Below are 14124 nucleotides of genomic sequence, written 5' to 3'. Positions count from 1 at the left end.
AACCTGGCTCCTACTTCTGTTTCTCTCAAAGTCTTAAAAACTGTGCCAAAGGCAGATACAGTAGCAGAGCTGTACACTTTCCAGTAACCACCTAGTTGTAAATAATGGGGTTTTGAAAACCCCAGTTCGTCTTCCCCACCAGTAACAATCAGTTTAGCAAATATTTTCCTTATGCAGAGCAGATTCTGAGTGGCCTTAGTTTCTCTGTTGTTTTGGTGTGGTGCGTGCTGTCCCATTAACTCATGTTTATGGAAGTCTGTGGGGTTTTGACTGTATTGTAGGTTCTTAACCTTTCTGCCGATCGTGAATATTGTTGCTCTACTAGCACCAAGTTTTAATTAGCCTTTCCATAATTTCAGCTGATGAATGTTTTCGCACTAGACTGTGAAGCCTGTTACAAAGTGAGAGTAGTATTGGGTACACGTGTATTTAGTTCTATGCTTTTAAAAGCATTCAAATTCTCCAAGTAGTTTTTCCATTTGGAAGTGCCTACTTACTGAATTTCAAAACTGGTGAAAAATGTAGAATACATGGAAGGTGTTCTGCCTTTTTAGAAATACGCAAATGGCACTAGACGTTTTAGCTATCATTTAAGTGTTGTACTTAAAATAATGTTGTTTTCAATGCCTGTAAGTAGGCCACACTATATCATGAACTAGTCACATAGATTAAAAGCAATAGAAGGTTCGTTAAGGGTTTTAATAGGCTGCCTCTGCACTTACAAAGGACCACAGATGGTTAGGTAGATGTTTTTTTCTTTTTTCTTTTTTTTTTTTTTTTCCTTTCTGAAGAAGTCTTGTTTCAAAGGTAGAAGTTATTATAGCTCTTTTGGATAAAGAAAGCACTATACATAATACTCTAGCTCCCTCTTCAGAACGCTATTGTGATAGGTTACATGATAATTTGAAAAGGTGCGCGCAGGAGGCAATTCATGCAGTAATTGATAAACTAGGGTTAGTAAGAGCAAGACAAAAAGCATGTGTTATACAGGTGAAACCTTGTAAAATAAATATAAAAATAAAGTGGTTGAATTAAACTCATTTTGCCTACTTGTACAAAGAGAATTGCTAAGGCAGCTATTTCCTTACGCTTCAGTGATGAAAGTGGATTTTGCTGATGTTTAACTTAGATGTTTAACTTGGATGTTAAACATACTAAAAACAGCTGTAAAATGCATTGTCATTTACCAGGCAAAGCAAGAGTTAGGTGACTATTTTTGTATTTCAAAAGAAGGCTCTAACTGCAGTTTGAGAACCCAAAATTGGAATTTTGTTTTACACACTTAGATGTTTGCTAGAAGGTGAGACCATATTTAAAGTCCTACAGTAGGAAATGTTTTTTAAAACTCCCCTGCTTCATAATCTCCTTTGAGAACTCTAGCTAGACTGATGAGAAATGGTTATTCAGGGAAAATATAAATTCTGTCTTCAGTTCAGTAATCCAATTCACGCTCTGCCAAATTTTTTGGGTTGTATTGGTGGTTCTTTTTTGTTTTGTTTTTTGCCTGAAGTAACATTTGGACAGTGATATTCACAAAATGTAGTGTCTCATACACAATTCTTCAGAAATCCCTAGCCCTCTGATGTGTTGGTTTGTTCCTCTTCACCGCTGAATTCTGAACCACAAGGGACTCTCTTCTGTTATGAAGAGAGCTTAAAGGTCACCCAAATACTTTTTGCTTTTTCTGCACATCCTTCACCCATTTATCATATTTAGATTTAGACCTAATGCTGTGGGAATGAAAGAATACAAGCACAGAAATGTAGAAATCCCTTAGAAAGGTCCTATCCCCTTTTCCCTGTTTGAAAGTACTGTTTGGGAAAGTACTGTTTATGAAATCCAGTGAGATGTACAAATTGATACCTCTTTCTCACCATTTCCTCCTTATAGATTCATAGAATGGTTAGGGTTGGAAAGGACCTTAAAGATCATCTAGTTCCAACCCTCCTGCCAGGGCAGGGACAACTCCCACTAGACCAGATTGCTCAAAGCCCCATCCAACCTGGCCTTGAACACCTCCAGGTATGGGGGTGTTCTCTGGGCAACCTGTCCTAGTCCCTCACTACCCTCAGAGTAAAGAATCTCTTCCTGATATCTAACCTAAACTTGTCTCTTCTAGTTTGAAGCCGTTACCCCTTGTCCTATTACTACATGCCCTCATAAAAAATCCCTCTTTTATCCTATCTGGCTTGCTGTTTATTTCTGGCATGATAAATTGAATCGGTAACTAGGAACCCATCTTACATGAATGGTGCTTGAACTTAATGGAGAATCTGTTCCGACTAGCTTTCCCATAACATTTGGATTGAATTGTAACAGCAGTAGATTGCACAATTAGTTTTGTTGTAGATTTTTCAATAGCTCTTTTTCATTAGTTCCCTGGTATAACTCCCAAAACAAGGGTAGGAACGGCTGTGGCAATGTTTTTATGTTGCTCTATTGCGTGTTCTGTTTCTTTCTTAATCATTACTGATGTTCGGCGTTGTTTTGCTTGGTACTAAATGTCGAGGTGATATAACTCCTATCTCTTTCTTTATAAGGGCTTGTTAAACAATAAATTCTTTAAGGTAGGAGCGCTTTCCCTTGTGTGTAACGCTGCCTAATGCACACTTTCATCCATTGACCATTCAATGTGGGATTCCACATCTAACTTGGGAACTAGCCAGATGCAGGCCTATTGCCGTAGACTCTGTGCACAATTATGGGTGGATGTAGAGGCTTCCTGGGTGAGATACGTCTGACTTTCTCTGCATCTACATTAGGATTGAGCTGAGCTGTAACTTTTCTGATGCTGGATGTATGAGGAAGGGTAGACCCCAAGCTCCAATATGGCTGACTTTGTTGTCTGTGTTTGGACAGGTTAAGCTCACCTTAGGAGTCAGATTTTGTTTCTATTGCCCTGAATAAATTATAGTGTTTTATGGAAAAGAAGAACAGAGTTTATCTCTATGAATCTTATTTCCTAACTCATATATGTGTTGTTAAATGACGTGGGCCTTATCACTATTTCATACAGGACTTCACTGGTGACCTCCATCTGTTGAGAAAATTAACTCTTTATTCTTTTCTTTCCCCCACAACATCTTTTTGACCTGTCTTTCCTCTGTGTGAGGCTCATCCCTCTTAATTTGCTTAGTTCCTTCTAGTGTTTTGGTGAGGGACAGAGCTTCTCAGAAATCCAAACAGATCATTTAATGTGGATTTCCTCTCCCCACATGTTTGTTGATTCCCTGCGGGGTTGGGGAGGAGATTTTTAAAGTAAAAATTTCTTTTTAGAAAACCTGTGTTTCTTGTTCAGCATTTTGTATTTATCTGCATGTCCACCAGTTCTGCTCTGCACTGTATTTTCTACAAATTGCCTGAGGAATATATGAGCATTACTGCTCTACTGATGCATACCTGAAGACTCAGTTTTATCTGCAGCTCTTATTAAAAATAGCTATTATATTTGCTTCTCATTCTTCCTGTAGTACTGAGGCTGTTATAAATAAGAAGCTTTACTTTACAACTATATAGTTTGCCTATTTTATTCTTCTATGTGTGGGTCTAAGTGACTTGCCATTGCTCATTTTGTCAGCTTTTATGAGCTCTACTGTTCCCACTTAGATTTGGTATAAATCCTCTGAAGCAGAGTTTAAAGAAAATTATTCCATGAGAACTTCTTCAAGCACATCAGTGCTGAACACAGACGCAAAAAGAAGTCATTTACCTTTCTGGGCTGCCTTATCTCAGTGCTCGTACGCTGTGGTGATCTAGAGAACCTTGCAGACTCGCTGAGAGACTCCTTGTTCTGGACGTCTTTGAAAGAGATTTTTATTACTTTTCCCTTTAGCAGTCCTAGCCCAGAAGGCATTATTGTTATCAAGTCCAGATAAGAATATGGTAGTCAAATAATTTTTTTTTCTTTTCTATTATTTTTTATTAGGATGTGAAGGATGAAATGAGAAAGGATGCTTTCTTATTTCAGATAACTTATTTTGCCATCCTATTTAACCTTGCCAGCTTTCTTGCTGTTTCTAAAGTCTTTCTGAGTCTTTTCATGTGTATGTTTTTCCATTCATAAATGCAGCTTGGCTCTGACCTTTATTATTTTTCCTCTGGCTACCCCTGGAACAAAGCTGATTTATAAATGCAACATAAAAATAGTTTCAACTTGATCAGGATTCTGAATGTGATTCTTCTTTTCTTTTTTTATTTTACTTAATCAGATATGCAGAAGTAATTATTAGTAATTTAGACTTTCTTCAGGTTTCTTTGGGTGTAATTTAAGGATAATCAGTGACAGGAAAGTGTATTGTTTGTGCATTTTTCTTCTGTAAACTATTTAACTTTTTTTTAATGTTGTTCAGTGTTTGCAGGGTAATATGTCTGAACAAAACTGTTTTAGACAAAGGAAATTTAAGGCTTTAATTTTAGTGATGTGTTTTCTAGCTCCAGTATATAAAGGCTGTTCTGTAATCTTTCTTCACAGTATTTGTTCTTCAATTTCCTTACTTAATATGCACAAGTAGACATGAATTTCACTGAGTTCAAAAGCACATACTAAAATTCTGGTGACTTTTGAATGGGAAAGAAAGCACTTAATGTTGTGGGTTTCAGTGAAAGAGTACAAATTCTTTGTGTGCCTTGGAAGCTCATTTCAGTCTTCTATCTTTGTCCTGGGAAAAGTTTTCCACAAGGTGACTTTAGGCACAGACAAGGTCGGGTCCCTGCCTGGGGCAGCAGAGCAAGGTGGGATTCAGCCCCAGGAGTCCTTAAGCCTGAGCCTCCACAGTGGGGGGGCTCAGAGCGAGCGGGCTCCCTGCTTCTGGGGAGGAGCAAAAGGCTGCTGTAAGCCCCTGTGGCCATCCTTCCTTCCTCAGCTGCTTGGATCTGCATCTTCAGATGGGTTTGTATTATTCCCTCTGAACACAAAATCCTCAATATACACATTAGATTGCACAAGTAAGGGGTGCCACAACATTGTTGTGCACTGGGCCCTACCAGGGTTTTCTCAAAACAAAGGTAAACTCAGTGCTGAGTGTTTCTCAATGGCTGAAAGTGTGGATTGTGGAGAAGAGAAGATGCTTATCTTCCAACTGGGAAAATACCACTGCTCTGTCTGGTCTAGTATGTTGCTTTATACTACATCTGCCATTCTGTATGCGGTCCTCAATGTGGGCTCAAGTACTGGCTGCCATTCTGGATCCCATTGGAGAGGGGATGATTAGTGAGGCCCCTTCGTCTGTATGTGCAGAGCCCATCCTCAATTGTCCGTGATTCTGGCACCGCTTGGGGAGCTGCTGGAGGAGGAGGATGGCTGTCTGGGGAAGCTGTTCTATTTTCATCACAGCCCTGAGCTTTGTTTGCAATACTGAGAAGACATGAGCCAGTTCTAGGAGGCAAACGTTGTCCTTTTTTTGTCCTGCTGTCAGTGTTCGTGTCTCGCTCTCTCGGGTTATTAAAGTCCTTTCTACAATACTGTATCTAAGGCAGTAAACATGAAGTCATGCACACTATAGCTTGCTTTATGCAAAGGAAATTTTATTAGGATGCTGGGAAGTGATTTCTGTGTTTGCATAAGGTACCTACAGGGACATTGAAGCACGTTCCTTGCTCTAAGAATGTTGATTTTCCTATGTTGCATTGTAGCATAGGCTACGTTGCAGATTTAATTTTTCATCTATGTGCCTTTAAGGTCAAGTAGGGAACTCCCTTACCTCTTCAACAGAAAATATTTCTTCTCCTTTTACAAGATTTGTGTTGATATTTACTTAAAAATTGAAAATTTATTATTCTTACGCAGTAATTGAATTTTGTGTGTATATGTGCGATAATTACAGACATATTACTTTGCATCATAATCAAAGCTGCATGTTTAGATTTAGGTGATTTGCAATCTGGGATTCTTGAGAATTTCCTATATATTGTTCTAGGACAATGGTCTGCTTCCTGCCTCCTTTTTCTGACCGGGAATGTCTTTTGCCTTTCCACAGATAAAGGAAACTCTCTTCTTCAGCACTCTCTCAGTCTTTTTCAAAAACTATTTTTGAAAATGCTCTGTGAAACAACAAAGCACTTAAAATGCTAGGAAATATGGTGGGGTTAGCAGAGATTCACAGGCAAGGACAGGGCTTCCATGATCTGACAGATTTCTTTCCGACCTTGTTCCGTTATCCTTCCTCTTCCTACAGAACAGTAGGGTGTGTTTGAGCTTTATTAGGTCAGGACTGCATAAGCCAGAGCTCCTTCTTAGATAAAGTCATCTGTGTATATTTATGCAACAGCTTTTACATCAAAACAAAATGCATATTTTATTATTAGATAGTGGTCTCCTTGGTTTTAATGCTAAGCTATTTGAAAAAGTTTCACTCTTATTAAAAACGTACTGTTTGAGTTACAACTCCATATTAACATATGGTTAAATATTTGGCATTTTGAAAACCTCAGCATTAATGTCTGATTTTAGAATGTAACTTGTCTGATGTGTGGGGTTTGGGGTTTGTTTTTGGTATCCTAGCAGTGTGACTTTTTTGTGTGTCTTCTAATAGGCTTTAGGGTTTTTGGGTTTGTTTTTTTTTTTGGTTGGGGCTTGAGTGCACTGTTGTTTGGAGTACCTGGAATACCTTAGAAGTGTTATTGTTTAGCTCTTCATCAGATTTCACCACCACTACCCACCCACCCCTCTTTTTTTTTTTCCTCTTCCTTCTTTTCAGTTTTCTTCCGTGCCTCATGCTTGTAATTCACATGCTCTCAGGCAATATGACAACTTGAAGAATATAAAATTTCCAGGTCTTTTGGGCAAAAACATGGTACCTATTGGCACCTATTCTCTCTTTTTCCTTCCTTTCATTGCCCAGAACTTATTCTAGCTGGAATAGCTCTGTGGTTTTTTGTTTGTGGCTTACAGAAAAAAAACACAGTAAGACTAGGAAACTCATTAAAGTGAAATATTGATTTAGTTAATACCGACAATATTTCTCTGAGAGAGATGGAGGTGATAAAGTGTGTCCCAAAGGGCTCTAGTGGCAAATTTTCTATTTAAAGATGCTAAAGTGGGAGTAACAAAAAAAAAAAAAAAAAAGGGGGGGGGCAAACAGATGCCAGAAAGGAAAGTAATAGAAGCAAGAAAAACAGTTCAGGCACAATGGCACAATGGTCTGTAATTCAGAATTTCCTTCATCTTGAGTTAAAGATAGTCCTCACTTGAAGTGGCTTCAATTGCATCTTCTTGGTTCTGACTTCTCTATATGTCCAGAAGTCTTTAGCTATATACCGATATGCATTCCATTGTGGGGCGGGGGGCAGGTCGTGGGGGGAGAAGCTAAGTTTTACAAAGCTGGTGAAAAGGGAATCTTTGTCTGTAAGACATGTTTCTTCTTTTAAACTTAGAGTCAGATTCAAACTTAGTTTCTTCAGCTTATGTCTGATACTATTGATTTTGTTTGTTCTGCAAAAGCATCCTACATGGGAATAAAAAAAAAGTTTGCATTACAGGAGACTTATATTCCTGAGTTGTTTCCAAAATGAGCATGTGTACTTACATTGTTTGATTGATCTTTTATTGATCTTATCACTTTATTAATAACTATGGAGCTTTTTTCATTGATGTGTTACAACTTCAAGTCTGATTTAAAAGAAGCATATGTCTATTGCTAAATAGTTCTTTTAATATTAAAATTATTGTGATTTTCAGTAAATGCATTAATGTGTGGCTTTTTTGAAGGTCAGTTGGTTTGTCACTATATTGCAATACATAAGCTTAAAATAATAATTGTCTACAAGAAAGAAACTTTCTAATTTTTCTTTGCAGATCATGTTCAAAATGAAGAAAACTATGCACAAGTACTAGATAAATTTGGAAGTAATTTTTTAAGTCGGGATAATCCAGATCTTGGCACGGCTTTTGTAAAATTTTCCACGCTTACTAAAGAATTATCAACGCTGCTGAAGAACCTGGTGAGGAGTTTCAAACTTTATTTTTTAGTTTTTCACAAAATAAGGTATAATACAACAACTTCATGATCCTGATGACTGATGATCATTTTAGAGATGCTTTCTTTTTTTTTTTCAAAAACCAACACAATAATTTCTGCAGAGATTATCTCTAAGGGGTGTTATTACACACTTGCTGTGTTTGATTGTTTATTGGCAATTAGAAAGAAGAAAAATATGAATGTTCTGACATAACTTGAGGCATCATTTTCTAGTGATTGACAGTATTATATATCTCTTCTTATGGACCTTAATTTTAAATCGTTCCCTGACTTGAAGTCTTTCAGTTAACTAATGGTAATGGATTTTTATGGCTGTTTTGTCTTACCTAAAAAAGAGAAACTATTCAGGGTGTGTGCTTATATGGTGTTAATAGCTCATTCTCCCTGTGTTATATAAAGCATCCATTGCTTAAATACTAGGCTTATGAAGGTGGTTTAAAGGTTTGTCTCATCTGAAGTTCATCTTAGGCCTTTTACTTCTTAAAGCTGGATAATAAAAAAGCAAGCATGTCTCAACACTGAAGGTATCAAAGCCACATTTCTTGTGAAATAATGTTTCGTGGGTTTGATCGCTGTTGTATTCAGAAAGTGGTAGCTTCAATTTTATGTTTTTCTTACAGTTGGGCTTCTCACCAAGCTTTTTGGTATGTAAAGTATAAGCAGGCTTTCTTTCCTAGAGTCCCCAGTGTGAGCACAACTGCTTTAGGTCCCATCAAAGGTCCAGGTAGCCAGTACACTGGCTTTGCCAGTTGCCCAAGAGTGAATCTTTAGGGAAGAGAAGAGAGTAAACATATGGGGATAACTTCTGTACTGTGATCATGAAAACAGTCTTCAGCTCAGAGATTTTGGAGCTGGAGGCAGTATCTGTTGCTTTGTAGTCCCTGTCAGGTACTACTTCCATCAGTTTGTCGAAGGATTTCTTGAATGTGGGCTGTGCTTGGCACAGAACGTGATGGATTCCTCCAGAGCACTAAAATGAACTGCTCTCTGAAATGTCAGTTCTATTTCTTTTGAACTCAATCCTTTGTTCCCTGATTCTTATATCTTACAAGAAATGTAAGTATTTCCCTATTTTTCCAAGGAATTTACAGATAGCTATTGTTTTTCCTTTCCCTTTGTCTATTACTTTCCTAGCTGAGTCTTAGTTATTCTGTAACTTGGATTGTCCTTGATGGTCCTTTCTGTATCTTCTCTTAGTACTATTGTACCCTTTTGGGAAATGAGAGGGGACAAACGTGAAGATGGTGCCATTTCTTATTCCCTTTTCTGAAGGCTGATTGCTTTATGATTACTGAGCATTGAGCTTGATGTTTTCAAGGGATTCTATGTTGTAACTTCAAGGTATTTTTTTCCTTGCGATGTTTTTCTTGATGATTGTTATTTCATAAGCATGATTCTGTATGCAGTTTTTTTTCTCCTTACGTGTCACTTCCCATTTTTCAGCATAGACTTCAATCTTTAATTTCATTCTTTCAGCGGTAAGTCTTACAAGGTTCTTTTGCAACTTTTCATGCCTGGCTTTTGCTTTACTACCCAGAAGAGCTTGGTACCAGCAGACACTGTCACCTGACTCTGCACTCCCCTGAGATTCACTTATAAACGTCTCAGACTGCACAGGCCCTTACAACAGGATGTCACTTCTGACCTGTCATGCTCGGCCTTGTTTCTGCCTTCTGAGTCTTGCCTCTTCTTCATCACCTACTTCCTCATCTGAGGATGATCCCACATATCCCAGTGAAGCTTGCTGTCTTTAAGAGCTTTGCTCCAGCCTGTTGCCTTGGATCATCCTTTATTTGTTTCAGTGTTGGCAGTTTTAAAGACCAGTAGATACTCGAGGGACCTGCTTTCCTCTGTAAAGCCTTCTGTCGTTCTGGGTTATTTTGGCCTCTATGCAAATTTTACTCTAACCTGTTGATGTTATCACTAAATATAATATCTGAAATTTAAAACCTATAAATATTATATTTCTAAGTGTTTGTTGCTTTTTTTTTTTTAAGATTATAATATAAGAATGATACACAATGACCACTTCTGTAACATTTTGTAAAGGTAATTATGTTGTGATTGGTCATTGTCAACATTGGCCTACATTTTCAGCAATCTCAATCTCTGAGAGTCCCATCACAATTGGTTTCTGTCTTTTTACTACTTCTACCTCCTTTGGTGTTCCAGGTTTCTTTCTTTATGCAGTAATTCATTATAATAGTGCATTAAAAAGCTGTATGAAGGTCTGTGTATGTGAAACTGAGTGTATCAGTATCTAAATTGATCTAGATGGGGTTTTGGAAGAACATTTGGAGCACTTGCATATCACTTGTTTTTTTGAAATTTTGCAGTGCTTGGCTTTTTCCAAATGTTTAAAGCCTGTTTTTTCCCCACCTCCCTTTCCTGTAAATGTCCTCAGCTAATCTTTGCAGGCAAATTATCTTCTGTTCACATCCCTACTTCCCAAATTATCATATGTATTTCCATCTGTTAAGGGTTTTTTCCTTTATTTTGCTCTAGATATGTGATTGTTTTGCTTTGTTATCGGACATGTTTCGAGTTCATTTGGGCTACTGTTTTATCAAGTCTTCCACTATGTAATAAATGATTCTAAAATCTTACCATATTGGAGTAATAAGCTGCTATTTAGGATTTCTTTTTTCCTAACTGTCCAAGTAGCTGGCTACTGTTCTGTAATTTCAAGCCAAGTATTAATGGCTTGAATTGGTTATCCTTAATGGATAGGCTTTAAAAAAAAAAAGAAAAAAGCTACAGGAATGTACTGTGTTTGTTTTTGTTTGTGGTCCAATTAACATGTGCCTTGTGCATTACCTGCCTGTGGCACAGCAGGTCCTTGCTTCTCACTCAGGAGGCTATAAGAAACATTTGTTCCAAAATCTTATTTGCTTCCTAAGTAATTTAGCAATATTCAAATGTTTGCTTCGAGAGACTGAAGATTACCTTGAAGTGCTTTCAGAACTTTTCTTGTATGCGATTTGTAAAATTCTGAGCTTACATTACCGTATAGAAGTAAAGACTAATTATAATGCTTCTATGTCTGATGCAAGTGAATGTTTATTAATTCTTCCCAGACTTGAATTTACTCTTAATTTAGAAATTTTGAGGTGACTGAAATTTCATTAGTGAAGTTCAAAGACTTGTTGGCAGTAGTTTGATAAGATCTTAATAAATCTTTTTGAATGATAACAGTATAACGTTTTTCTTCTTAGCTCCAGGGTTTAAGCCACAATGTTATTTTCACTTTGGATTCTCTCTTAAAAGGAGACTTGAAAGGTGTTAAAGGGGTAAGTGTTGAAAACTAACTTTTTATTTAGGGAAATCTTTTCAGGTTCAGCTGTCTTGTGTGATTGTTTTCCATGCAACCATGAGATTATTTCTTATGTTTGCATCCATTAATATTCTATATGTAGTCCAAAGAACAAATTCAAAATTGGCATGACTGATGCTTCTTCGGAATTTCATTGTAAATTCCTGTCTTAAGGTGCACAGGAAACGAATACTTTACAAGATTCAAAAGTAGTCTTTTTTTCCAACTGCTGTCTGAAAAATTTTAAAACAAAACAGTATTTTCTGTTTATAATTTGATATCTTAACTGTAAAGATAAAGTTTTAAAAATGTTCTCAGCAATTTTTTCTCTTTCCTCAGGACCTCAAAAAACCTTTTGACAAAGCCTGGAAGGATTATGAAACCAAATTGTAAGTATTTTTCTCCTCCTTTTTTTATTTTTTCTTTAATTTCCCCTCCTGGTCCCAGACTATGTACTGTATCTGTAGATGTAAATGTGAATATGAGCAAGGTACCTCTTTTGTGGATCTCTCTTCTGCACTAATAGAAATAAAAAAATGTTATGTTCTATGTTAAGTAGTTAAATGACTGCCCAATGTTTCTTTGGTGTAAGGAAGGTAATGCTTATTGAACATTGTAAAGTGAATTGTGGAGATATCAGATGGCATTTACGCATTCTTATAACCATAGGCACAATATTTACTGTTAGTAAAAATTACAAGATTTATATGGTGTCCTGTAGAACTGTATTTCTGTGAGGCAAGAATTTTAGTGTAGTTGGTGTGACTTCTAAAATATCTGTGGTTTTAAAAATATTTTCTTGCTATAATAACCGTCTTCTCTGGGGAAAGAATTATTTATAAAAACAGAAGGTTGGAAACAAGTAGTATCGTAGTTGCAAAAATGTTAGTGGAATGGTTCAGAATGCTCTGAAGGAAGTGATGGGCCGTTTCTTTATCAGAAGTCAAGAGCTCTTAGGAGCTAATTCCTTTCGTTTATTCCCCTTTTTAATCCTGTTATTAGCTTTGCTTCATTTATGTCTCACCAGGAGGGCAAAAAAAGCAACGAAAGAAAAAAATCAGGCTACTGAGAACTGCTGAAACGTTTGTTATCGGCATAATTTTCTTACCTACATATAATAACTTTTGCCTTCAAAATTCATTACAATGTAAAATCCTTGTGAAATACTGAACTGGGAATGAGGTTATTGCTGATCTAAAAGTAAAATCTAAAAAGGAGATTCCTGTCCCAAAATCACAATGTCATTCTCAGTTGAGCATTAAGAATTGGGATTTTTTTGGTTATTTAGTTCTTACAGATAATGCATATTTTGGAAAAAATATATTGAATAGTTTTCTATAGACAGCAAATTGGTTTAAAAAAATTCTTTCTGCCCCTCAAATTGCTATGTGTAAAATCAGGGGTGTCTTTGCCAGCCCGCTTATACCTAATACCTCTGACTCCTAAATTCTATTTAATGGCATCTCATACGGACTCAATACGTGGAATCATCTGTGGGATTCTGTTCTGAATGTGGCAAGTCTACAGAAAGAAGCCTGTTCTCTTGTAACTTGTTTGTTTGTTTTTCCCCCTCCTGTGAGCAAATTTCACTTGGGCTTATTAAGACCAAGAAGCAGATGTCCCTCAGAGAACATAATTTCCCAGAATTTGTTCAAGGCCAAATATCAAGTCAAGTTTAGAGGCGCAGTGCTGAAAAGTGCTTTGTTCTACATGCAAACATTGTTTTATTATATATATTTTTATATTTATGTTTTATTATATTTTCTTAGCTGGAGAAGCAGAGTTCAAAACCAAATAAACTAATCCTTTTTGATTGTTTTTTTTTCCTGGCAAGGAGTAGGGTACCAGTTTAATAAACACACGGTGCTTTGTCACCTGTTTTACAGAAGTACAGCTTCAGTCTACTTTTTTTTTCAAAAAGGCTGCTAGAGAAGAAAGATTGTTTTTTAAAAAAATAGATCAGAAAATTGTTTAGATTTTTCTACTCTGTATTGGAAATCTAAGTTTGCTTACAAATGGAGTATCCAGTTAGTTTGCAGAGTAGATATCTAAGGACGGTCACACTGTAGAGCTCTGATTAAAAGTCTCTGAGTGGCCTCTTAGTTCCATATTTGCATTTCAGTATTTCAGAATTTCAGCGTTGGCTCTCTCTCAAAATGTAATGACTGGAAGTCGGGTCGTTTAGTGCAGGCGGTAAACTTCATATGCTGCCATATTGCTTTTCTTAATTCCTGCCTTACGAGCAATAAATGTATTTGATTAAGATATTCTGCCATTTTCCTGCCAAATCAGTGTATGCTTTACGGTGCAGTATATAGAAATGAAAGCTATGGAGCACATCATATAGAAAGAATGAGATATTTTTATTTTTTCCCAAGTAGCACACAAACTAGAGAGGAGAGCTAAAGGATGAAAAGAGGGAAGGGCAGCTTCATGACTCTGTTACTTCTGGACACTTAAGTACAGGATTTGGTATCATAGAGGAACTTATCTTCAGCATGGATTCTTTGATATTTCTTGATTATTATTTTTTTCCTAAATAGTACTAGGTCACATGATGGTAGAAGAAATTCTCTAAAATGTTTTCTAATTAAAATTTCAGTACAAAAATTGAAAAGGAAAAAAGAGAACATGCAAAACAGCATGGGATGATAAGAACTGAAATAACCGGAGCTGAGATAGCAGAGGAGATGGAGAAGGAAAGGCGGCTTTTTCAACTACAGATGTGTGAAGTAAGAAAAAAGTTTCAACTTTTAATTATGATGCCATAACTTAAGAATACTCTGTGGGCCTCACTTAAAGGTGGTGAAATCTACTTCGTTGTTTAATGGGAGC

At 36.7% G+C, this 14124-nt stretch overlaps 1 protein-coding gene across 4 annotated transcripts in view; it reads left to right on the top strand.

Moving 5' to 3' along the window:
• The window catches only part of ASAP1 (ArfGAP with SH3 domain, ankyrin repeat and PH domain 1), a 131121-nt gene that overhangs the window by 56760 nt on the left and 60237 nt on the right, over positions 1-14124 (top strand). For all 4 annotated transcript variants that reach the window (XM_074145470.1, XM_074145468.1, XM_074145469.1 and 1 more), the window contains exons 4-7: positions 7793-7938; positions 11192-11266; positions 11629-11678; positions 13892-14021. In XM_074145470.1, the coding sequence (XP_074001571.1) occupies positions 7793-7938; positions 11192-11266; positions 11629-11678; positions 13892-14021 (401 nt within the window). The remainder of the gene's footprint in view (positions 1-7792; positions 7939-11191; positions 11267-11628; positions 11679-13891; positions 14022-14124) is intronic.

This window comes from Numenius arquata, chromosome 3, assembly GCF_964106895.1.
Source record: "Numenius arquata chromosome 3, bNumArq3.hap1.1, whole genome shotgun sequence".
Taxonomy (NCBI): domain Eukaryota; kingdom Metazoa; phylum Chordata; class Aves; order Charadriiformes; family Scolopacidae; genus Numenius; species Numenius arquata.
The sequence above is the reverse complement of the archived record's forward strand: the minus strand, read 5'-3'. Positions and strand labels throughout refer to the sequence as shown.